The sequence below is a fragment of the Oncorhynchus kisutch genome, linkage group LG29 (assembly GCF_002021735.2).
Source record: "Oncorhynchus kisutch isolate 150728-3 linkage group LG29, Okis_V2, whole genome shotgun sequence".
Taxonomy (NCBI): Eukaryota; Metazoa; Chordata; class Actinopteri; order Salmoniformes; family Salmonidae; genus Oncorhynchus; species Oncorhynchus kisutch.
The window spans coordinates 22,032,398-22,059,372 of NC_034202.2; the positions used below are offsets into that span (position 1 = coordinate 22,032,398).

Consider the following 26,975-nt stretch of genomic DNA (forward strand, 5'->3'; position numbering starts at 1 on the left):
ATTGCTACAATCATCTTTTGTCGCTCTATGGGAGTTGTGACTTGTGACTGTACTTTCTCATCCTCGAGACTGTTTAGTTTATGAGAACAAATTGACATCATGTAACCCAGGGATGTAATTTCAGAATGAACATTACCAATTATGTATAAACATATTACTAATATAGAATGGTATGATGTGATGATGATTTCCAACAATTGTCCTCTTGTCAAATGTCTTATTTGATAGGCTAATTAATAAGTTATCCAGTCAGTTGTATATTTGTGACGGAAGTCATTAAAATGTCTCGTTAACAAACTATAGTTTTGGCAAGTCGGTTAGTACATCTTCTTTGTGCATGATACAAGTCATTTTTCCAACAATTGTTTACAGACCGATTATTTCACTGTATCACAATTCCAGTGGGTCAGAAGTTTACATACACTAAGTTGACTGTGCCTTTAAACAGCTTGGAAAATTCCAGAAAATTATGTCATGGCTTCTGATAGGCTAATTGACATCATATGAGTCAATTGGAGGTGTACCTGTAGAGGTATTTCAAGGCCTACCTTCAAACTCAATGCCTCTTTGCTTGACATCATGGGAAAATCAAAAGAAATCAGCCAAGACCTCAGAAAAATAATTGCAGACCTCCACAGGTCTGGTTCATCCTTGGGAGCAATTTGCAAACGCCTGAAGGTACCACGTTCATCTGTACATACATTTGTACGCAAGCATAAACACCATTGGACCACGCAGCCGTCATACCACTCAGGAAAGAGACGTGTTCTTTCTCCTAGAGATGAACGTGCTTTGGTGTGAAAAGTGCAAATCAATGCCAGAACAACAGCAAAGGACCTTTTGAAGATGCTGGAGGAAACAGGTACAAAAGTATCTATATCCACAGTAAAACGAGTCCTATATCGACATAACCTGAAAGGCTGCTCAGCAAGGAAGAAGCCACTGGTCCAAAACTGCCATGAAAAAGCCAGACTACGGTTTGCAACTGTCCATGGGCACAACGATCATACTTTTTGGAGAAATGTCCTCTGATCTGATGAAATAAATATTGAACTGTTTGGCCAATATGACCATCATTATGTTTGTAGGAAAAAGGGGCATGCTTGCAAGCCGAAGAAAACCATCCCAACCATGAAGCACTGTGGAGGCAGCATCATGTTGTGGGGGTGCATTGCTGCAGGAGGGACTGGTGCACTTCACAAAATAGATGGCTTCATGAGGAACAAAAATTAGGTGGATATATTGAAGTAACATCTCAAAACATCAGTCCGGAAGTTAAAGCTTGGTCACAAATGGGTCTTGCAAATGGACAATGACCCCAAGCATACTTCCAAAGTTGTTGCAAAATGGCTTAAGGAAAACAAAGTTAAGGTATTGTAGTGGCCATCACAAAGCTCTAACCTCAATCCTACAGAACATTTGTGGGCAGAACTGAAAAAGCTTGTGCGAGCAAAGAGGTCTACAGGCCTGACTCAGTTACACCTGCTCTGTCAGGAGGAATGGGCCAAAATTCGCCCAACCTATTGTGGGAAGCTTGTGGAAGGCTACCCAAAACGTTTGACCCAAGTTAACAATTTAAAGGCAATGCTACCGAATACTAACTGAGTGTATGCAAATTTCTGACCCACTGGGAATGTGATGAAATAATTAAAAGCTGAAATAAATCACATTCATTATTTCCTACTGCAACAATAGCTGCAGCCTTCATGACAGGATCTTTATTAAAAACATATCTGAAATACAAGACTATCACTGTCATGTGTTTGGGCATTGAACATTTATAGTTATGAAGTGGTCTGGTAATGACTTGATGAAAACAATGTTTACAAGTCTGTGCCATGTATGGAGTAAGAGCAGACATTTTGATATTGTTGTTGCAAAGACTTCCGGCGTCGACAGAGATGGCCGCCTCGCTTCGCATTCCTAGGAAACTATGCAGTATTTTTTTTTTTTTTTTTACATTGTTTTATTACACACAGCCGGGAGGAACAATTGGATGTAAGAGCAACGTCAACTTACCAACATTACGACCAGGAATACAACTTTCCTCTGTTTGGTCCACCACCCAGGACAATGAATCGGATCCCAGCCTGCGACCCAAAACAACGGCGTCGCAGAAGGGGCAGACAGAGCGGTCTTCTGGTCAGGCTCCGTAGACGGGCACATCGCCCACCGCTCCCGAGTATACTACTCGCCAATGTCCAGTCTCTTGACAACAAGGTAGACGAAATCCGAGCAAGGGTTGCCTTCCAGAGAGATATCAGAGATTGTAACGTTCTTTGTTTCACGAAAACATGGCTCACTCGGGATACGTTATCAGAGTCGGTACAGCCACCTGGTTTCTTCACACATTGCGCCGACAGAAACAAACATCTCTCTGGTAAGAATAAGTATGCCTTATGAGACGTGGCATGATCATACCAACATACAGGAACTCAAGTCCTGTTGTTCACCTGACCTACAATTCCTTACAATCAAATGCCGACCGCATTATCTACCAAGAGAATTCTCTTCGATTATCATCACCTCCAAGCAGACACATCGACGGCGCTGAAAGAACTTCATTGGACTATATGTAAACTGGAAACCACATATCCTGAGGCTTTTTATTGTTGCTCGGGGATTTTAACAAGGCTAATCTGAAAACAAGGCTCCCTAAATGTTATCAGCATATCGAATGCGTGACCCGGGCTGACCATTGATACTCTTACTTCCGCGACGCATACAAAGCCCTCCTTTTGGAGGGCCTGGGGGAAACACCTGTGCTCAGGTCTGTTCAACGCTGGTCCGACCAATCGGATTCCACGCTTCAAGATTGCTTCGATCACGTGGACTGGGATATGCTCCGCTTAGCGTCGGACAATAACATTGATGAATACACTGATTCGGTGAGTGAGTTTATTAGCAAATGCATCGGTGATGTTCCCACAGCGACTATTAAAACCTTCCCCAAACAGAAACCGTGGATGGATGGCAGCATTCGCCAAAACTGAAAGCGTGAACCACTGCTTTTAATCAGGGCAAGGCGACCGGAAACATGACCGAATACAAACAGTGTAGCTATTCCCTCTGCAAGGCAATCAAACAAGCTAAGCGTCAGTATAGAGACAATGTAGAGTTGCAATGCAATGACTCAGACACCAGAGGTATGTGGCAGGGTCTATATTCAATCAGTCTCGAACAACGATGTCTTGCTCCCAGACAAACTTAACTTCTTTGTTCGCTTTGAGGACAATACAGTGCCACCGACACGGCCCGCTACCAAAACCTGCGGGCTCTCCTTCACTGCAGCCAACATGAGTAAAACATTTAAACTTGTTAACCCTCGCAAGGCTGCCGGCCCAGATGGCATCCCTAGCCGCGTCCTCAGAGCATGCCCAGACCAGCTGGCTGGTGTGTTTACGGACATATTCAATCAACCCTTATCCCAGTCTGCTGTTCCCACATGCTTCAAGAGGGCCACCATTGTTCCTGTTCCCAAGAAAGCTAAGGTAACTGAGCTAAATGACTATCGCCCCGTAGCACTCACTTCCGTCATCGTGGAGTGCTTTGAGAGACTAGTCAAGGACCATATCACCTCCGCCCTACCTGACACCCTAGACCCACTCCAATTTGCTTACCACCCCAATAAGTCCACAGACAACGCAATCACACTGCCCTAACCTATCTGGACAAGAGGAATACCCATGTAAGAATGCTGTTCATCAACTACAGCTCAGCATTTAATACCATGGTACCTTCCAAACTCGTCATTAAGCCTCTTCAACCTCAGGAGGCTGAAGAAATTTGGCTTATCACCAAAAACACTCACAAACTTTTACAGATGCACAATCGAGAGCATCCTGTCGGGCTGTATCACCGCCTCGTATGGAAACTGCTCCGCCCACAACCATAAGGCTCTCCAGAGGGTAGTAAGGTGTGCACAATGCATCACCGGGGACAAACTATCTGCTCTCCAGGACACCTACACCACCCGATGTCACAGCAAGGCCAAGAAGATCATCAAGGACAACAACCACCCGAGCCACTGCCTGTTCACCCCACTATCATCCAGAAGGCGGGTCAGTACAGGTGCATCAAAGCTGGGACCAAGAGACTGAAAAACAGCTTCTATCTCAAGGCCATCAAACTGTTAAATAGCCATCACTAACATTGAGTGGCTGCTGCCAACATACTGACTCAAATCTCGAGCCACTTTAATAATTATAAATTGGATTAAATAAATGTATCACTAGCCACTTTTAACAATGCCACTTTATATAATGTTTACATACCCTACATTACTCATCTCATATGTATATACTGTACTCTGTACCATCTACTGCATCTTGCCTATGACGTTCGGCCATCGCTCATCCATATATTTTTATTCACATATTCTTATTCATTCCTTTACACTTTTGTGTATAAGGTAGTTGTGAAATTGTTAGATTACTTGTTAGATATTACTGCACGGTCGGATGTAGAAGCAAAAGCATTTCGCTACACTCGCATTAACATCTGCTAACCATGTGTATGTGACAAATAAAATTTTATTTTATTTGAATAGGAATACACATTTTTATTACTTTGTCTACTGTTGGCCTGCATGCAGATGAACGTGTTTGTAAAAGTGATGCATGCAACCTTTAAATGAATTTAGGATATTTTAAATGAAAACATAAGAATTGGACAGTACAGCACAGGAGGTTGGTGGCACCTTAATTGGGGAGGATGCGTTTGCGGTAATGGCTGGAATAGGTATTTTTCATGTGTTTGATGCAATTCCATTGACTCTGTTCCAGCTTTTATTATTATCCGTCCTCCCCTCGAAGCCTCCACTGCAGTACAAGTACTGGAATGAGCTGCAAAAACCACTCAAACTAGACAGTTTTATCTCCATCTCTTCATTCAAGACTCAATCATGGACACTTGCTGACAGTTGTGGCTGCTTCTCGTGATGTATCGTTGTCTCTACCTTCTTGCTTTTGTGCCAATAATGTTTGTACCATGTTTTGTGCTGCTACCATGTTGTGTTGCTACCATGTTGTCATGTGGTGTTGCTACCATGCTGTGTTGTCATATGTTGCTGCCATGCTACGTTATTGTCTTAGGTCTCTCTTTATGTAGTGTTGTGGTGTCTCTCTTGTCGTGGTGTTGTTTGTCCTATATTTTTAATCCCCCATCCCCACAGGAGGCCTTTTGCCTTTTGGTAGGCCGTCATTTTAAATAAGAATTTGTTCTTAACTGACTTGCCTAGGTAAGTAAAGGTTAAATAAAAAATACATTAAATAAATGAATGGCACATTATACAGTAAAGACAAAAGTATGTGGACACCCCTTCAAATTAGTGGATTTGGCTATTTCTGCCACACCTGTTGCTGACAGATGTATAAAATCGAGCACACAGTCATGCAATCTCCATAGACAAACATTGGCAGTAGCATGGCGTTACTGAATAGCTCAATGACTTTCAACATGGCACCATCATAGGATGCCACCTTTCCAACAAGTCAGTTTGTCAAATTTCTGCCCTGCTAGAGCTACCCTGGTCAACTGTAAGTGCTGTTATTGTTAAATTGAAACGTCTAGGAGCAACAATGGCTCAGCTGCGAAGTAGTAGGCTTCACAAGTTCACAGAACGGGGCCGCCGAATACTGAAGCGCGTAGTGGGGAAAAAATCATCAAGCTGTTATAGCAGCAAAAGGGAGACCGACTCCCTATTAATGTCCATGATTTTGGAATGAGATGTTGGACGAGCAGGTGTCCACATACTTGTGGTAACTTAGTGTATGCGTACATTCGGGAATAGGATTATTCCTCAATGTGTTTTGTAGCCTATACATGTTTGCTCTAGTACCAGTCCTGTGAAAAAAATGAACTATAGGATTTTGTGTATGCTATGTAGCCTACAAAAACACCTGCCTCATGATTCTAGATCATGACTTGTTTATACTATGGAAAATGTATACATTTCAGATTGTTGACACCAGAATTACAGGGGAGATACCTAAGATAACATTCTTGACTACATGACTCCAGGGAAGAACGAAAAACATTAATGTATCACATAACTCAAATCCTGTTAAATAAAACATGCACACACGCTCAGCTTGTTGTAGACACCCCTCTACAAGTAAGTAGACACAGGAGGACTACAGTATATTGGCCATTCATCACAGACAGCTAGATAGATAAGCACCCACAAGCCTAGTATAGCAACGTCCCAGGCGCACCAGACAGTCTGCACGTACACCTCTGCATTTAGGGTGCGTCTCCTCTATAAGCTGTGAGCGACACTTCCCTTCTATCCGCAGTGGGCCAATGGGGGGGGGTTACTTCTCTGTAGTCCTTCAATAACAGGAAACAATCCGCCGCTCTGTGGTCATCGTCTGTCATCGCTGGTCCAGCAGGTCGACACGGGTTTCAGCGCGGTGCCACGAGTTTCCATGTCGCCGGCCAGCAGCACATCAGTCTGAGGGGGACGTTTGTAAAAGTGTCCATGCGCCAGCTCACAGGTTTCCTTATGGCTCTCATGGGTTCTGGGTCAAGGCAGTGTGTTAGCAAAGGGTTTTGAAACATGACGTGGGAGATTGGCTTGGAGGCCCTCGTTGTGTTTTCTTTGAATCATAGTATTGGCCTAAGGCTGCAAGTGTATGTGTGGGCCAGTGGAGGTTGCTGAGGGGAGGACGGCTCATAATAATGGCTTGAACGGGGCGAATGGATGGATGTGTTCGAAGTATTTGATACCATTCCACCTATTCCGCTCCAGTCATTACCACAAACCCGTCCTCCCCAATTAAGGTGGCACCAACCTCCTGTGAGGTAGGCCTATCAAGCATTTGTCTATCCTCCCCATTTCTCACTCCACCAGCCTCCACTGATTTGTATGATGGCTGGTGAAAGGAATGAAGTGTTAATTACAGCTCACATCAATCGGACACTTTTTCTGTCCTATATGTTTTCTGTAATATAGGCTACTATGTGAAAGGCTGATTGAACTGGCCCATTTTGGTATCCACACACACACATGCCATCACCCCCTCCCTCGTTCTCCCTTATTGTTACCCCTACCTTTAAACTAGGTACAGTCTTGACATTCTTAACATTCCTGCTGACTGCATAAAAGTGCTTACTGACTCCTTTTCTAATTGGCTTTCCAATGGACACATCCTGTCCCTAAGAAGCTCCTTTCCTCTTTCTCATCCCCCTTCCAGTGTAGCCGTGGAGTCGTGAGCAGAGCGCTCCTTGGAGGATAGCCCGGATACCTGCTAGAAAGTGTTTGTGAGCCTACTGAGGGCTGTGTGTGAGATGTGAGGTACACGAGGTGGGGAGTTACAATAACACACTGGATGTACTGGTGTAGCAATGACTCTACATCCTGTTGTGTCTACATGCTCACTCACCTTGACCCTGTTTTTGTTGTAAAAGAGCCACCTTCAGCACTTTTAGTAAAGTGGGTCCACGCATGGATTTTGAAAAGGTTGTTATTGACCGGGTAAAGTTGGGATAGAGTCATACATAAAAACTATCTTGAAACTATGCTTCATGGTTTCTGAAAGAGCTGCTTTATTTTATGACAGCATGTTTTTTAATGCTATATGCCAGGGGTAGACAACCCTGTTCCTGGAGAGCTGCAGGTACTGCAGGATTTTGTTACAACTAGGGACCATACCTGACCAACTGAGCTAATTGATCAGTTCAGTGATTTCCTAAATAATAAAAAAAATGTACCCCCTTTTTCGATCGTCTCATTGCTGAAACTCCCCAACGGTGTCGAAAGTCGAGTCACGCATCCCCCGAAACATGACCCTCCAAACCGCACTTCAAACACCCGCCTGATTAACCCGGAAGCCAGCCGCACCAATGTGTTTGAGGAAACGCCGTTCAACTGACAACCACTGTCAGCCTGCATGCCCCCCACTGCCACAAGGAGTCGCTATAGCGCGATGAGTCAAGTAAAACCTTCCCCTAACCCGGATGACATTGGAACAAATGTGCACCGCCGTATGGGACTCCCGATCACGGCCGGTTGTGATAAAGCCTGGGATTGAACCCGGGTCTGTAGTGATGCCTTAGACCGCTACGCCACTCGGGAAGCCCAGTAATTGCTTAAATTCAACACATCTGGTCTTTCAGGCCAGTTAAACCAAAAACATGAAACACCTGCAACACATTTGACATCTTAGTCATTTAGCAGACACTCTTATCCAAAGTGAGTGCATACATTTTCTCATACTGGTCCCCCGTGGGAATCAAACCCACAACTCTGGCGTTACAAGCGCCATGCTCTACCAACTAAGCTACACTTCACTCACACTGAGATATGAGGCAATAGCTTTGATCATCAAGTTTTTGCCCACTAGAGTGCAGTATTGTCTTCAAATTGTTTGTAAATCAGACAGGCTGTATAAGCAATTTGCCTACTTATGTGTGTTGTCTATAGTTTGTCTGACAAAATTTCACAAATTTTACTCTAAAGTACTATATGCTGGGTTACTGGGATCTATGATATGGACTTATCGGTAATTACTTCTGCCAGTATGAAATCTTGTTACGTTTTTATCTATGCTGCTAATAAATGGTCAAAAGACACAACCAAATATCCACGTTTGAAAAGCAGGTTGTCTTGCACACATTTATGAACAATTACAATCTCACCTGAGCTAGAGTGTCTAGCAGGAATGTTTAACTAGGTAGTCCATAACCCATTCCTAGACGATAACTAACTTACCTTTAGTGCCTATTGACGATAGTATCTTCTTGCCTGGGAATTTTTGTTAAGACTACGAAGCTCGTTCTGATCGTTAAAACGCATCGCTTGCGGTAGTTTTGGAAACATAAGGAATGTTTCTTTCATATCAGTGATACATTTGTTTTTGTTTTTTAAACAAAGGTTCATCTACTACACACCTTTATAGAGTTAGGGTTCCACATGGCCATATTTCCATGTTACAGCACTTGTTTACGGAAGACAGAGGCGTACCTGTGCTAATTAGCTATTTGCGTCTCCCAACACCTGTATGTAAACGGAAAACGGAAGCCACAAATGTGTTGTCACTGAAAAATACTGTCGCCTGCAACTGTTGGCATTTGTGAAATAATTTTGATATAATATGTAAGAGAATCGTTTCACATGGAGTGTTTGGTTGTTTTGGCTGCCAGGGCCAATTCGCCTCTAAACAGAACGTGTAAGGTCCTTGGACTATAAGGAGTACATTTTTGGGTTAGGTTAGCCACTACAAAAGTAAGAATTTACCTCTCGAGGAGATTGAATTATTATCTATGGTATAGTTTTCCAGCAACAGATTACAACTGCTAAATAATATTTACTTCCTTCAGGAAGTAAGCCCAACAGGCCGTCAGATTACAAACGACATAAGGAATAGTAGCACATGAATCCCGGCAGCAGATCAAAGTGCGGTGCGCTTCAGGTGTGGACTCTCCTACTACAGTAACATCACGTGATGATAGACATTGGCACCTGCGAAGCTTTTATGTTATGCATACTATTCTGTAGTTGTTCACATATGACACAGTTGATCTGTTATGTGATGTAGTGAAACATATCATGAAGTGTTAGACAGTGAAATTAATACGAACATAGGCATACTGCATTTTCTTTTACAATGGTTGGTTACTATTGTACTCTATTCCTGCTGTGGGAGAACTATACTATATCCTGAATGCCTGCATGATGTAATGGCCTGCTGCCATGTCTGTCACTGCATGGCGTTTAGCACCAGCCATAAAGGAGTCATGTCTCCATGCTTTCCCATATACTCCGGTGTCTACATGGCGGCACAGGATCAGAGTGTAGCCCAGAGCCACCCCAGGCAGGCATTGTACATGTATGGTCTGGGAAAGTGTTGAGAGATCCCTCCTGTAATTACATAGAGCTGAAATCAGCACTAACCGAGTGAGTGAGTGAGTGAGTGAGTGAGTGAGTGAGAGAGAGAGAGAGAGAATATTGCCATATATGGGTGTCTGTTGTGGACTGAAACAGGAGACTACAGTGTTGAATTAAGGCAGTGCTGTTCCTTAATGGCCTTTCATTATTGCCAAGCCAACTAGGCACAGACATCCAATCAATGTCTATTCCACTCTGGTTCAACTTAATTTAATTGAAATGACATGGAAACAACGTTGATTCAACCAGTGTGTGCCCAGTGGGAGGTGACTGAGCACATTTGAGCTTCTTTCGGCATAAAATTGACATTTTGAAAAAAATGACCAAAACAAATTCATATCCAGTCAAGTTTGCGTTTTACTTCAGGTCATCGATAGCTTTGGCAACGTGTCCGAAGACTTCATCCACGGGCAGCTCAGAGTCAATCTGAGGAGAATGAGAGAGAAAGGCATGAGATGTGATTGTAATGTCGGTGGCATCATCATTTTAAAATGATAAGGATTTTATTAAGAGAGAGAGAGTCAAATTTTCAGAGTTTACAAGAGCTGCGAGGTGAGACACTTGGGTGTATTGTCACAATGCATATTTTGTCACAATGCACTTGTTTATTTTTAAAAGAGCAGAACTGTTTATCTAACACTGTCCTATGACACTCTCTCGCTCTCTGTCTCTCTTTCATCTGATGTTGGGATACAACCAGTGGAGGCTGCTGAGGGGAGGACGGCTCATAATAATGGCTGGAACAGAACGAATAGCATTAAACACTCGTTCCGCTCCAGCCATTACCACAAGCTCGCTCTCCCCAATTAAGGTGTCACCAACCTCCTGTGGATTCAGGCATTGACAGTAGCCTATAACTAGTGCTAGTCTTACCTTCCTGACGATGCCGCGGCTGGTGTAGAAGGTGATGACTGGCTCAGTGGCTTTGTAGTACAGGTCCAAGCGCTTCTTGATGGTCTCCTCGTTGTCGTCAGCGCGACCGCTGGTCTCACCGCGCTTCATCAGCCTCTTGACCATGGTCTCACCCTTGGCGTCAATGTACAGCAGCAGACAGGGGGCTCCGATCTGTGAGAAGACAAACATAATGGTCAGGACAACTTTAAAAAGGTTGTTGAAATTGTATAGTCCTTTTAACTGGGAGGGGATGTGCTAAAGGAAAATATATTTTGAGAGAAGAACTGTTGGAAATTGATAGATGTTGAGCTTATAGTGATTTTTTAAAGGATGGGACTCCTTAAAAAATGCATAGGTTTCCCTACTTGCGTTCTGTGAGTTTTTGCACTGCTGCAACCTAATTGCCCAGCAATGTTAAAGTATGGATTTTCTGAATGTGAATATATGTTCCTTTCTCGTCTTACTTTCTTCTCAAACTCTTCGCCCTGCTTGACCTCACGGGGATAGCCGTCGATGAGGAAGCCCTTGGACACGCCGGCCTTAGCAATCATGGCGTCTTTGATCATGTCCAAGACTGTGTCCTGGGAGGGGGGGGGGGGGGGCACACATGTACTATGAAACACACCTCCATAGAAAGATGTTGGAACAATTTCACTTCTGTGTCGAAAAGTGACATAAAGTAACTTGTGATCACCAGGTGTTGGAACCAAAATTATTTTCCAAACAGAACCATCATTTTCTTTTGTTCCGTTCCACTGTTCAGACCAGCAAAATAAAGTTATGAACCGGTTCTAACAACAACAAAAAAGTACCAGTTTATATCGTTCCTTTCTGTTCCTTTTTATCCTCTGAAATATATATTGTTTTTTACATTTAGCTCGACATTAAATTACTTCACCAATCAGTGCGGATGGAGCAGCTTGCTGTTGAGCGGGTAAGTGATTTAATCTATATAGGAAAGTTGTTAAGAACAAATTGTATTTTGCCATGACAGCATGGTTTCATAATATCATAATGAAAGATAAACACACACACTATGCTGCTAGTCACAGTGTAGAGCACGAAATGCAACTGAAATTTTGAGGGTGAGGAGAGAGGATGGAGGAAGCTTGCCTTGAAGTGCTGGGCATCTTGTTATGACATGCATTATACAGAATTATACCTATGGAGGAGCGACTTCTATGGAATAACTTTCTATGACTTTCACTTCCCAGTTGGTTTAACGTTGGACCAGAGCAAACGTTAGCTAGCTAACAATCTTACACAATAATTTAAAACACGTCTTACCTTTTTGTGTTTAATAAATCCAATGTGAAAGGTGAAAACTATAGTATTCTTAACTAGCATTGAAAAAGTTAATCCATTCTCCACTAATTAAACATCTCTCCCACATGTTTGAATTACGCATCAGTAGGCTACAGTAACCTATGCTTCAGAGGGGAGGAGAAGTTAACCTACACACACTCACACAGACTGGCAAAGATTTCCAGCTGACAGGCAGTCGCTGGCTGAGTGACAGAGTGAGGGCTTTGCATAAGTACTTCGTTGTGACTGGAAATAAATGCCCGGAACATTATTAACCGGTACCCATGCTTTTAAAATAACAATTCTGTTCTGGAACAGTATAGATCACTTTTGTTTTCGGTATTGGTTCTGTTCCTCAAATAATGTAATTATTTTCCTGTTTTTGGTTCTGTTCCCTGAACCGGTTCCAACTCCTGGTGAACACAATATCCGAATTAAAATGAGTGTTAACCTGATTTATTCATGCTTATTGCAAGGAATTCAGCACAAACCGTACAGTATACATTAAACCTGTGTAGTTAGACTATATTTACTGTAGTAACCACATTGTTAACATGTTATTACATAGTAACTGCTTTAGGAATGACTGTGTGCACTGTCCCAGCCACTCACCAGGGGTACGAGCTCTCCCTTCTGCATGATGGCCTGGAGGGTCTTGCCCCTCTCGGAGCCGGATGCTACCTCAGCACGCAGCAGGTCCCCAGAAGACAGGTGGGTGTAGCCATACTTGGCCACCACCTTCTCACACTGGGTGCCCTTACCAGAGCCAGGCCCACCTAGGGGACACATACAAGGAGGACAGGGGTTAGTGTTGGTTGGTTGGTTGGTTGGTGAATCCCATCTAGCCATAACCTTAGTGGTGGTTGGTTTATGACAAAGGGCTGTTGTGTATATTTACTTTATACTTTGGTGTATTCTTTCAAGAGAAGTGTTGACTTCACCTTATATCAGACGTAGAACGTGCATATGCCTACATATTGTGCTGTGTTGCCTGATAGTGTTGATTTTAAAATAAGATTATATATTATATTTCACTCACCTACAACGAAGATGATCTTGGCGTCCTTGATTTTGTCTAAAAGGAACAGAGGCAACAGAGAAGCATAGCTGGTAGTTCTAGAAACAACTTCAGACGATTACTGGTTAAATCTGCAGGTTGCTGACAGTAAACCAAGTTGACTAAAAGTTTTTGTGGATGTGTAACAAACCATCATCAGAACGGACAATTTGTCTGGAGCAGCTTGCTGAGTTGGAGCAGCTGAATGAGCAACCCATCTTGACATGGAACCTCTCTGCCTTCTTGGACTTATATACAATGGAGTTACCTTGGCAACCTTCGCCAACCACTTCACAATGCTTTGTGACCACATAGAAAATGGCCCCTAGCTACAGTAGCACTGGGCTAAGATTAGCCAAAGTCACTGTAATCACACATTTTGTAGCAATTTGGGGTGTTTATGCATAATGGTCTGAGTTATTCCACATGAGAATATGTAGTGTTTGAGTCACTAGGGAATCCAAAAGTACTGTACCTTTTTATTAAAGGCTTTTGAGATTTGTACATCTGAATTAGATAAGAGTCCAGCAAAAACACTGTAAACCTACCAATCTCTCTGGTGCCTTCAGAAAGTATTCACCCCCTTGATCTATTCCACCTTTTGTTGTTAGAGCCTGAATTCAAAATGTTTTAAATAAATAAAAATCGCACCTATCTACACACAATACCCCATAATGACAAAGTGAAAACATGTTTATTTTATTTTATGTTTGCACATTTGAAAATGAAAAACAGATCTCATTTGTGTATTTACACCCGTTTTACACTTTTTACACTTTTTTTTACATTTACACTTTGTACAAGCACCTATGGCGGCATTTACAGCTTTGGGTCATCTTGTGCATGTCTGTATCAGCTTTGCACATCTGGATTTGGGGATTTTCTGCCATTCTTCCTAGCAGGTTTTTCAACCTCTGTTAAATAAGATGGGGAGTGGCAGTGAACAGCACTCTTCAAGTCCTGCCACAGATTTTCAATGGGATTTAAGTCTGGGCTTTGGCTGGGCCACTAAAATACTTTCACATTCTTGTTCTGAAGCCATTCCTGCATTGCTTTGGCTGTATACTTGGGGTCATTGTCCTGTTGGACACCTCTAGGCAGAGTCTGGGAAGTTCCATATTCCCAATGATGATACTTATGCTTCATCTCAATTCTCAGAGATCTACAGACAAATCCTTAAACTTCATGGTATAGTTTCTACTCTGACATGCACTGTCAACTATGAGGCCTTATAGAGACAGATGTGTGTTTCTTTCTAAACCGTATCCAAACAATCGTATTGGCCACAGGTGGACTCAAATCAAGATGTAGTGACATCTTAAGGACGATCAAAGGAAATTGGATGCACCTGAGCTCAATTTGGAGTGTCATACCAAAAGGGTGTGAATACTTATGTAAATTAAATATTTCTGTTTTTTATTTTCAATACATTTTCAGTATTTTCTTAAAACAGGTTTTCACTTTGTCATTATGGAGTATTGTGTGTAGATGGGTGAGAACAAACATCTGTTTAATCCATTTTGAATTCAGGCTGTAACACAACAAAATGTGGAATAAGTCAAGGGGTCTTGATACTTTCTTAAGGCACTGAATCATTCACTGATAAGTAGTAGCTAAGAAATCCCTTTCTTTTTGAATGTTCCCTCATCTGATAATAAACAACAATACAATATATAGCTACAAACTCATATAATGTATTTTCCCATTTGAGTGTTGTGCAAACTATGAAGGTACAGTACAGTATGTTCCTTTCTGCAGTGGCAATATTGTAAATAACCAGAAGAGGTCACCATAGCTTAAGCACACACTTAGGACCAATGATGTAAATATACACTGGATTGCCATGCGATGTATTGGCCATTGAGAGGCTTTGAAGCCACCGGTCAGCCATATTGGCACTCCCCAGTAGGTGATTTCCTTCATAGGAATGAATGGAATTCTACTGTATTTCAATTACAAGGACAAAATTACATATATTTAAGTATTTGTTATTGTACTGGGGACAGTAACATTAGTAATCTCAAAGTGATAATTTAAGAATGGTTTTATATATATTTTATTCATTTTATTATGTTTAGCTCACAATATAATTAATGTATGCATTAAGCTGTCTAATAGAAAAACCATTACAAGGTTGAATGAAGACATTAATAAATGCATTTCTATAGTTTTCCAAATATTTTCTATAATGTGGGGGAGTGTCAAGATGGAGACGCATTTGCTTCCACACAGCAGCCCATCTGAGTCATCTAGTCTATACATAAATCATTGCTTAGAACACAAGTACTTCCCCCATGAGAAAAGTGTTATGTTAAAGGAGATCGACATATTTTTTTACCTGCCATCTTGATCTATAAGGGTTATTCCTTTTAACTGAAATAGAAGACAGATAAAACAGAAGTTAGCTTGTACATTCAGAGATAGTACCACTTCTGAGCCTGCATTTGACTCCATGCAAATAGATGCAAAGTCTCATTTTCCTATTTCGAAGAGAACCAAAGACAGTAATATCAGTCAGTAGCTTTAGTTGTTTTTAAAAATATTGTTGTGTCCTCCAAAGCAATTGATTTTGGGTGAATGCTATGTTAGTATACTTACTTATCCATATCAAAAGAATTACAGCAAATTACGCAATCTGAATAAATTCTCATAGTAATACAGTAAAGCCTTAATCAGTTTTGACATTAAGACAGTTGATGTCCAAGCAAAAGAGAAAATGTCTAAACCACTACCGCCTGAAATTGTTACCTTCTCAAAATTTGTGAGAATAAAGTTTCCTCAGAACAAACACAATACCATTTGTATATTATGTAACTTGAATGTAACTTAACTTAGGAACAATAAACCCAGTCCACAGAAGGGAATCATTAGAATGCAGCATCAAGTCAAAAGCATTACTTCCACATATCTCAAGATGGACAGAATCAATGACAGTAACATTACAGTATCTGATCACTCAGCAGCCGGTTACACCACTCAACCAGAAATTATAGCAGAACCTGATGTTCCTTAACACCCCCAAAAAATCACGACCAGATCATAGTACCATCCCTGTGCAAAAACTGTATGATGGAATGGAATCTGAATATTTCTGATTGCAGTAAATATGAGTTAATATTACCAAATAAAATAACAGCCTTACTGTTCCCTGTGCATTTTCTTCCGGCCTTCCTAAGTGCCAGAGGGAGGGAGGAAGAGGGAGAATAATTTCTGGGTGCGTCAGGGTGGCATGTGTAAACAGATCTCTCAGCTCAAGTGGCTGCCCGTCTGGATCATGTGATGAGGGTGAAGCCTAGCCGTGTGATTATTTTTGAATGATGCCTGAAACAACTGGATAAAAAGTTGGAGAGAAAGCTGATCCTGTATAAATTGTTGTGGAATTAATGAAAAGGTCTGACATGAGCTGACCATGAATCAGTCATTGACTGGCTGAAACAAAGGCGGCGGTAGGGAGGGTGCTATTCAATCAGTTGTTGAGGGATAAGTGTAAAAATCAATGTGTCTTGGGATAGGAGGAGCTGACCCTACAATAAGCCAGCGAGAAAGTAAGAAGTCTGCTTTCGTTAGGTTAAGAGTGTTGGGCCAGTAACTGAAAGGTCACTAGTTTGAATCGCAGAGCCAACTAGGTAAAACATCTGTCTGTGCCCTTGAGCAAAGCACTTAACCCTAATTGCTCCTGTATGTCGCTCTGGATAAGAGACCGTCTGCTAAGTGACTCAAATGTAGATTAGTTACCATAGTCTTTTTGGACCCCAGAAAGAGTAGCTGTTCTGAAGGAACCTGGCACAGCCACAAAGTCATACAATATTATTTTAAACCTGACCTTAACCCTAACCACACTGCTAACTCTAATGCCTAACCCTAACCTTAAATTAAGGTGAATTTTTACAATATAGACAATTTTGACTGCAGCTGGCTTATCTAAGGGGAAATCTCTCAGAATATTAGGTTCATTAGGGACTAAGTAGAATAATGGTTTAATGTTTGCTCGTGTCATGGTAATCATTTTCAGTGCATAAACTCACAGGTTACCAACAACACACTAAGGGCCTTTCTGGTTTTAAATATCCTATGATTCATGTTGCAGTGACACTGCCAAAGACACGGGTAGGCAGGTGACTAGTAGCATCTTAAGTTGCTAAGCGAAGATGTTCTTTCATTTTCTTTGTGATTGGTTTATAATCCACCATTAAAAAAAAGCCACAGCTCAGACCTGTTCCACAGACAGGCTCAAGTATACTGTACATTTCACCCTTGGAAAATCATTTCAATATGGCAGCCAGAGCTTGATAGGATTATTTCACCCCACTCACAGAGGAGAAAGAAAGAAGTGGTAAAGTTTCACTGAACCTCTTCACCATCCTGCTACCCTACTCTACCTTGGTTTTTCTGAAGACTCAGTAGTCCAGGTCCAGGGTGGCAGGTTTTATGTAGAGCTCTTGACTCTGTGTCCTTTGTAAATGTCACCCAGGCATCTGAGTCAGCTCTGTGCCCCTTTGGGACACCCACCCTGGCCTATTATGGTGCCTTCACTAGGCTGTGCAGCCTCCTTGGCATGCCAAACACACACCTCCTCCAATCAGGAGAGGATCGGGCACTGCCCAAGCAGCTGGGGTTACCGACCGTTAATCATGGCAGACCCTGGCCATGACCCCACTCTCCGAGGATGTCTCAAGTGGAGTTTGGATATGCAAAAAACACATTTCCAATTCACACATGCATATAATTGACGTGTGAAATGGGACAAATACAAGCACCCGCCAAATTATTATTATATCATGAAGTATGGTTAACTTGACATGAGGTGTGCTATATTGTGGTACACAGCACTATGTGTTACATTGACCATTACGTTGACTGTTATGTTTTTTACACTAACCATTTCCCAATGGCCACTTCTTTGTATGTCTTTTTGGTCCTGTCCAAACCGGCCGTCTTTTTTGGTATTTCTTTGGTGCAGTCCAGGCCAGCTTTGATTTCAACGTCCAAGGACGTTGATTTCTGGTCCAGTCCTGACTGTATTTGGCCCAAACATAGACATGGTTCAGATTTGGTACAATCCAGACCGGACCAAATCTGAAGCAATCATAGATATCTATGTTTTGCACGTTTGGGCAGTGCCTCACAGTACATTACAGCAGAGTACACTATATTACAGTAAAGTATAGTGTACTGTATTGCACCCTACTTTACTCTAATGTACTCTACGGAATTAAACTACACTGTACTCACTGTACTCCCAGATCCCCCGGATGTAGTGTTCACAATATAGTAGCCATATCTAGGGAAACCAACGTTCCAAAGACTGGGCCTAATATAGTGTATAAGAGGGCATACAATACGTTTTGTAGTGATTCCTATGGTTTTGATGTTAAAGATATTTGTTGGTCTGTGGTGTGTAGTGAGTAGCAAACAGACACTGCACTTGACACATTTATGAAATTGCTCATTCCAGTTACTAATAAGCATGCACCCATTAAGAAAATGACTGTAAAAATGGTTAAATCCCTGGGGGATGATGAGGAATTTAATAATTGTATGGTTGAGAGTGATGATGCAAAAAGAATGGCAAATAAGTCTGGCTGCACAACCGATTGGCAAACGTATTGCAAGTTGAGAAATTATGTGACTAAACTGAATAAAAAGAAGAAACTACACTATGAAACAAAGATAAATGACAAAGAATGATAGTAAAAAGCCTTAGAGCACCTTAAATACAATTTTGGGAAAAAAGGCTAACTCGGCTCCATCATTCATTAAATAGGGAAGGACATTCAACAAGCACAGCACGTACACAAATGACTGATGATTGGCTGAGATAGATTGATGATTAAAAAAAGTTTGTGGGGACTGTTTTGTTAGACTTCAGTACGGCTTTTGGCATTATCGGTCATAATCTGCAGCTGGAAAAATGTGTTATGGTTACATCCCCTGCTATATTGTGGATAAAGAGTTACCTGTCTGACAGAACACAGAGGGTGTTCTTTAATGGAAGCCTCTCCAACATAATCCAGGTAGAATCATGAATTCCCCAGGGCAACTGTCTAGGCCCATTACTTTTTCAATCTTTACTAATGACATGCCACTTTGAGTAAAGCCAGTGTGTCTATGTATGCGGATGACTCAACACTATACTTGTCAGCTACTACAGTGACTGAAATGACTGCAACAGATAAAAGAGCTGCAATTAGTTTCAGAGTGAGAGGCAAGGAATAAATTAGTTCTAAATTAGGAATAATTAGGAATAAATTAGTCCTAAATATTTCTAAAACTAAAGGCATTGTATTTGGGACAAGTATAGATAAGACAAGATAGTCCATCTACTTGATTAGGTGTGGCATATCAAGAAGCTGATTAAACAGCATGATCATTACACAGGTGCACCTTGTTCTCAAGACAAAAGGCCACTCAAAAATGTGCAGATGTCTCACGTTTTGAGGGAGCGTGCAATTGGCATGCTGATTGCAGGAATGTCCATCAGAGCTGTTGCCAGAGAATTTAATGTTAATTTCTCTACCAAAAACCACCTCCAATGTCATTTTAGAGAATTTGGCAGTATGTCCAACCAGCCTCACAACCAAAGAGCAAGTGTAACCACACCAGCCCAGAACCTCAACATCCGGCTTCTTCACCTGCGGGACCGTCAAAGGGGGAGAGAAGGGGGTGCTGAGCAGTATATTTCTGTTTGTAATAAAGCCCCTTTGTGGGGAAAAACTCATTCTGATTGGCCTATGCACTCCCAGGCCCACCCATGGCTGTGCCTTGCCCAGTCATGTGAAATCCATAGATTAGGACCTCATGTATTTATTGCCATTGACAGATGTCCTTATAATTCAGCAAATGCTTTGAAATGGTTATTTTGATATAATGCCTAATTCATTGAGAGTGTATGTGCAGTTGAAATTTGGCCATAGAATCAATGACTGAAAAATATGTATTTTCAACATTGGGAAGATTTGTATTTTCACCTTTCATTCAACACCTAAAATGCACCTATTTTCAACACCTGGAAAATATGTATTTTCAATATCCCCCCAAAATGTATTTTTTGACATCTGGAAATGACATTTTTCACCTTTCATTCATCACTTTTTTTTCATTTAACTACGCAAGTCAGTTAAGAACACATTCTTTTTCACAATGACGGCCTAGGAACAGTGGGTTAACTGCCTTGTTCAGGGTGAGAACAACAGATTTTTACATTGTCAGCTCGGGGGATTCGACCTAGCAACCTTTCGGTTACTGGCCCAATGCCCAGTGCTCTAACCACCAGGCACCTGATGGTAAAGTATGGAAAAGACTGTATTTTCAATGTAATTTTGCTTACTGGGTGTTAGCTGTGTAAAATATTCCAGTGCCCATGCCATTTCCATGGCCTATCCATTAGTTCCAAAGGTACCTTAGAGTATTCCTTTTTATGGTTTGAGTGCGAGTCCCTTTGGAAACTTAGACATTTTTTCTCTGACGCACTGTCCGTCCTCCATTCTAGCCTAGTCGCTTTCAATGTCTGTTCGCCCACATCCCCAAACACTTTCCTTTCTCCAGGATAAAGGACATCAAGAACGCACGAAAGAAGCATACATTCAAAATATTGCACTACTTTCCTGCAATGGACTTTTTTCAATGAATACAACATCAGTACCAAGGGCAGCGTCATCTGAATGCTCCAGAATCAACCCATTCAGTTTCCTCATGTAAGCCACGTGCGTAAAACCTGTACCAAGAAGCATCTGGTAACCCACTCGCCCCTATCTCAAGTCTGTGCATATCCAATGCACCTCTCTCTTTCCCAAGCGTGTGTTATTGGTGTCCCCAGTCATGCAGTTCAGCTATTAAAAGACCCTGTCTGTCCTCTCTGCAGCTGTTCCCAGATACCATGTCAACCATTCGCAGAAAGCACATGGAAGGCTCGATTGCACTAGCTTAGCTGGTAAAGCCAATGTAAGTGTAGCATAGAGTATTTAACAATAAGCACAATCTGTCATTACAACTGCAGTGTCCACAGCTCTCTTATGCAAAGCAGTTGATGAACTGTATTGTATGTGGTCCTGCTCCTTTAATAGTGGTGATATGCCTTTAAGGTAAAGCAGGATAACTTTTTGACATCATCAGCCCAGTCTGAGTTAAGATATTCTATGGTCTTTGCAGAGATATGGTTGGGGAGAAAGGGAGAGAAGGATGTGTACTGCAGCTGTGTGGTGTGTGACTTCCAGGCGATAGGGCTTTTCGTGTTTGGATCTTCACCATTAACTAAGAAGAACCAATAGCATAAAAAGACATACATCACCCCGCATCAATGCAGCATGCTGTAAACACAGGCATATTGCAAATTAGTGGGTTGGTAGGAATGAGCAACCGGACAGGCATAGCAACACGTTGTTTCTGCCATGGACAATGAAGGATGATTTTTTTTTTGTAAAAACAGCCAAGCCTGTTCTTTTGATCTCCTACTGTGCATGCAGTCCAGGCATGGTCTAGTCCACTCACACATAGTATGACACACACTTCATTTGGCTATGACATTCTTACACCATAGCAGAATGAGGACAATGCTACATACAGTACGCAAGTGTCTGAGCTACCCTTTTCCTCAGACTTCCATAGCCTTTAAATGCATTGCATCAAAGAAGCAGTGGCAGCTAGGGTCAGGCGGCACTTCACAGTGCCACCCTCTCTCCCGCCAGTCAAGCAGCCCTGCCCACTATTCCCTCACAAGCCCCTCTCTGTGTTCCTGCGGCACAATTATCCCCCAAGCCCCGCTTCCTGCGCTTTTTATTCCTCTGCACCGCTGCCATTGTGTGGCTGTCTGTCCTCTGTACTGACCTCTGTAACGTTGCGGCTCTGTCCACAAGTGTGTGTCTCTGGATCCTGTGTGTGTCTGAGCAGTGTCCCTGCTGCACGGCAGCACTCTCTCCCCCTCCTCCACTTTTTATAGCACAGCTCAGCCTGCTCAGACACCAGTGCATTCTGGGAAAAGAGGGAGAGAGAGGGGGAGAGGGGAGTTTGGGGGCAGTGTGCCTTCGACTGCTGTAAGAATGTATTATTGTCATCATGTGTTGTGTGTTCGATCCACGGAAGCTTTGCTTTTGCATTTACAGTTTACATCCTTGAGGAGAGGTTGTTAAATTGAGGGGAAGAGAGAGAGTGAGCTAGGAGGCTAGGGAGAGACCAAGCTAATGAGGAAGTCAGAGGGGGATTATCAGCTAACTGCAGATTGATATGTTGTTCCTTTTAATATGGAATGAACCAACTGCTGGGGAGGGGGGGGGGGCTATGTAGGAGGATTGTGGTCTGTTCCAGCAGAATACTTGAGATGCATGGGAATTACTTTGCTAAAAAAAAAATAATAATAATAAATCCCATCGCGAGCCTCAGCTGTAACATCATAGAGGAGACGTTGTTTATGTGCAGGAAATGCCGGGAATTATCAAATGACTCTCAAACAATAAAATAACAATGTTGCATCTGTTTCTTTGCAATAAACAGGAAAAGAGCCATTGTGCTAAGGTGAACCACAACTCAAGCTGTATAAAGAGCACTGCCTTTCTTTTCATTCTAGTCACTGTTGTAATCTCCTTTGGAAAACAGAGAAAAGCAAACCAACATGTTTGGTCGGTTCACTGTGCCTTGCCCAACTAAGGGCAAGTCAATGACACTCCCCATCCTTTTTTGTGACCTTGATTTTAGTTGCTGATATAAGGAGTCGTTCTTGTCTGGGCGGGGAGACTCATTTGATAATGATGATGTAAAACATTACATATCGGATATCTAAAGACTATCCAGGTCTTTGGGTGGGGGGGAAATTGAATCATACACTGCACCAATTGGGTGTGGACGTAAGAATGGTTCTGCAAATATAGTATGAGGTGTAATCAAAAAAAGGTAGCCACAACAACACCTACATGCAATGTGTTGAAGTTGACGCAAAGCCGGTTGTTTGAAAGCAGACTTTCTTATGGTAATGTGTAGAACACTTGATGGGACATGACAACAGAGGCACATAAAACATTGGAATCAATATTTTATTAAAAGCAGATGGGACATCTTTATGTCCTCAAATGGAACATAAATACAAAAAAATATATGTACATATGGTAGTGACAAATAGAAGCGTACCGGATAGATCTGGACCAAGTTTACCCTTATAAGTTATGGAAAAATAGAGGGAATTAGCTCTGTTTGGAAAACAGTGGGGACCTTGTCAGCCTCTTATTACAGAGATCGAGATGAATCATATAGATCACGACCCATCCCGAGTTAGGTTTATGGCCCACTCTGGGATAGGGTCATGACTCTTGAGGTACAAAGTAGAGCTACACTGTAAAACTAACATTTACAAATGGAGTCCCAAAGAGGAAGAGCAACAAAAATGAGTTAGGCAACACGTTACTGTATGTTTAGATCTTACTACAAGCTGTTTTTGTTTCATTTCTTCAGTATACACCTGTCTCTGGTCCACTGGGTCTGCTACAGGATAACTCTACAGGATCATTCTGATAACCACAAGAGAACAGAAATATAAAAGGCACTAACATTTTTTGCAAATATACTCTATCCTTTACAAAATGATCTGCAAAAAATATGCAAAGTATATACTGTACAGTTATGTATAGCTTGTCACTGAAATAATAAAAAGTGCTTAAAAGCATTATACTTGCTCACATGATTACATCCTCAACCTCAGGAATGACAAAAGTCTCATTTCCAATAGGACACACAGGACAGCTGTAGTACACATGCTTCACCACAAAGGGACAGTATACAAGCAGAATATAAAACTAACCCCTCCTAGACAATTGAAAACTGAAGACTAACAGCTGTGGCAATGTAGAAGGAGATCCCTGCAACACAGGATTGTGTATGCATAGGCTATACATCTACTCCTGTGCCGTCCTAAAAAAAAGTCCCCGATCCATTGGACTGTCAGCTCTAAGGTCATTGGTCAGAGATAGGTTGATCAAGTTGATGGCATTGTGGGGGTTACCATTAGACATTTGTTGATTGCAATCAGTATACTGCCTATATACTGCACTATTGGCACTTCCATGGCCTAACTGAAGAGATGCACTTTGATTTGAGCTTGATTCAACTCTCTAAAACAATATATTCTTGACATTTTGTATACTATTAAACATAACATTTATTTTGAGAAATGTATAATTTTTTGTTTTAAACCTGTTTGTACTCCAGAAGACATGCACTCTATAATGACTAGACCTTGACTAACCGTGCTGTTTTATAATTATTCCTGTAGTCTCTTGAGCTGTTGTCTAACACCGAATGCAATTTTGACACTGAAAACTATAGCTAATACTGTTTGTCACCAAAAATACCAGCAGCAATCATCGTCATCCTTCAAACCAAACACTTCTCCATTATACGCTTTGAAATCAGACCCCTGATACTTAGTAATACAATCGGAGTTTGAAAAAAAAAAACGGATTTAAGGCAGTAGATGGGGTACAGTAAATATCTTGTTGGCGTCTCAAACCCTAGCGAAACACTTCATTCACATAGATTTCTCCTAGAATTTGGATTTGTACACCTTTCAAATCTAAACAGATTCACAACAGCTGAAAGGGTGCCACCTATTGCACACCTATCCCTTCAAGGATCTCCTCGAGTGGTGGCCCAGGCAGGGTTGCAGACCAGTTGATGGCACCAGTACATGATTTGGTCACACCCCATGATAATGACCTCACCGGTGACTTATAATGTAGCTGCATTCCATACAGAACCAGGCAAGTAATGAAAAGCCATCTGGTAAATTAGCATGCCTTAGGCAGGGCTTGACATTCAGGTAAATTTGCCAGTGACACACCGGGCCAGTGCCAACTGGGAGCTACTGGCTCCAATGAAAAGAATACTGTCCTGGTAAAGCGGATGATGCACGCTGAGCAAGTAGCTTATAATGTCCTACCCTCCATACAGAAATAATTCAATTTTAACTTGACAACATTATATTAACATTGATTGTTTGGAGGGGAAAATAAAACCTTTGCAACATCTCAAACATTGTGTTAATAACTAGGTTTCCATCCAATTAGCGACAGATTTTCATGCGAATACTCAAAACTTTTCCCACCAGAGATGAGTTTCCATCAAATTGACTTGATGTGGATAAAAGGCTGTGTGCGGCCCATACACATTATTTTTGAGGTTACCAAATTAAAAAAATGGGTTTCCATCACATCTTCAAGTCTATTGATGGTTCTGTGACATTTTGTTTTGAGTTATATAGCGAATGTGCCCACTCTGGTCTTGGCTCGTGCCCTCTAGCCAACAGCTTGCAGAAACAGTGCGGGTATAGCCTACATGATGAGATTATTATAGACAAATGGTAGATTATTAGTCAAATGGCAGCCAAGCATCATGTCACCAGAATAACACCCTCGATATGTCTTGTATAGGAGCATCAAGCTCATTACTGTGCATTTTCACCAGCCTATAAGCTATTTCATCTGTAGCCTAATAAACTGCATGGTTTCCCAAGTCGCAGTGGGAGGAACACACAACATATCACCACGTGACTCCAAGTTTACTTTGATATGATGATCAATATTTGTGCATAAAGGCGTCTCCATCGCCATTTCTCACATTATTTTACAGACCCAAAAAGATCACACCTTGTTGTGTTTTGTCAATATTTGGAAAGGCTACCGATATATTAGCTGTTTACATCTGGCCTGTCATGAAATGTCTCATCCGACATGTACTTTACTCACATAAAAAGGTTGGAAGGAAACCTGGTTAGTGTTAGTGATTTTGAACAGTCAGTCTACAGGTGTAGAGCCCTATAAAATCAGTTTTGGTAAATTCATTTTTCCCGGTTTAATTTAATAGTTTTCCTTGTTTTTTCCAGGTTCTCACTGTCAAAATCACACTGTTTTTAATAGGATAACTACAACAACTTGGATGTTTTAAGTCCACAACAATGCTTAAACCACGTCAGGAGACCACATTTAAGGTCTGGGAACAATAAAAAAAAGTATAATTAGAGAATTAAGTTGCATTTAATTCAATTGCCTAGCAGTGTTCTTGTACTGTGCAATGTGCAGTGTGGGCTACACTGACAGATTTAGCAGAAAAATTCTCTGCGATTGATACAAATCATTATATCATTTAAAAAAAAATTACTAGGCAAGTCAGTTAATAACAAATTCTTATTTTCAATGATGGCCTCGGAACAGTGGGTTAACTGCCTTGTTCAGGGGCAGAACACCAGATTTTTACCTTGTCAGCTTGGGGATTTGATCTTGCAACCTTTCGGTTACTAGTCCAACGCTCTAATCACTAGGCTACCTGCCGCCCCACATTCTGTCAGATAGTCCTACTTTCCAGTCAACATTTAATTGGAAAGGTGTTTTAGGAAAACCTTTAGACACGTTCATTCAAACAGTGGATGATGACCGAATTGCACATCGCATACCCATTATTTGCATACCCATTGTTGCTGCCCACTGCTATTAGAATAAATCTTGATAATAGAAAAAAAACAAATTGTGAACCAAAAACTAAGATGACAAGCAAAACATTTTCACTGACACTCTAGCGACCAATTAAAAATTGGTTTTGCATTGCCAAGTCAAATGGTCGCAGTCTCAAACCCTGCCCCCAGGGCTGATTGCTTGGGCCCCTAGCTGGAGTCCCCGGATGGGTCGGAGTCGGGCCCGTCCTGTTCTTCTGAGGGGAGGTGGACCCGCTGCTCGTCCATGCGCTTGGCCTGTGCTCTCTGGATCAGACTGAAGAAGTCCTCGTCAGGCACCGTGGGAGCCCGGGGGCCCCCTTCTGGTGGGGAGCACCGCTGGTCATCAATCCTGGAGGACTTGG

General features: G+C 41.8%; 2 protein-coding genes across 5 annotated transcripts in view; both read right to left on the reverse strand.

The window, feature by feature from the left end:
• Positions 1-10,083: 10,083 nt before the first annotated feature.
• Positions 10,084-22,102, reverse strand: LOC109873782 (adenylate kinase isoenzyme 1). Of its 2 annotated transcripts, none has more exons than XM_020465491.2 (7): positions 21,969-22,102; positions 15,484-15,518; positions 13,128-13,163; positions 12,701-12,864; positions 11,248-11,364; positions 10,763-10,954; positions 10,084-10,315 (listed from the first exon to the last, which is right to left on the reverse strand). In XM_020465491.2, the coding sequence occupies exons 2-7, from the start codon at positions 15,488-15,490 to the stop codon at positions 10,247-10,249; spliced, it is 585 nt and encodes a 194-aa protein (XP_020321080.1). In that variant the 5' UTR covers positions 15,491-15,518; positions 21,969-22,102; the 3' UTR covers positions 10,084-10,246. The 2 variants fall into 2 exon arrangements, with proteins under 2 accessions (XP_020321080.1, XP_031665077.1); XM_031809217.1 differs by lacking the exon at positions 21,969-22,102 and adding an exon at positions 16,288-16,371.
• Positions 22,103-23,148: 1,046 nt separating this feature from the next.
• Positions 23,149-26,975, reverse strand: part of LOC109874129 (G-protein-signaling modulator 1-like) — a 66,780-nt gene continuing 62,953 nt past the window's right edge. For all 3 annotated transcript variants that reach the window (XM_020465922.2, XM_020465923.2, XM_020465921.2), the window contains exon 14: positions 23,149-26,970. In XM_020465922.2, coding sequence (XP_020321511.1) covers positions 26,782-26,970 — 189 coding nt within the window. In that variant the 3' untranslated portion in view covers positions 23,149-26,781. The remainder of the gene's footprint in view (positions 26,971-26,975) is intronic.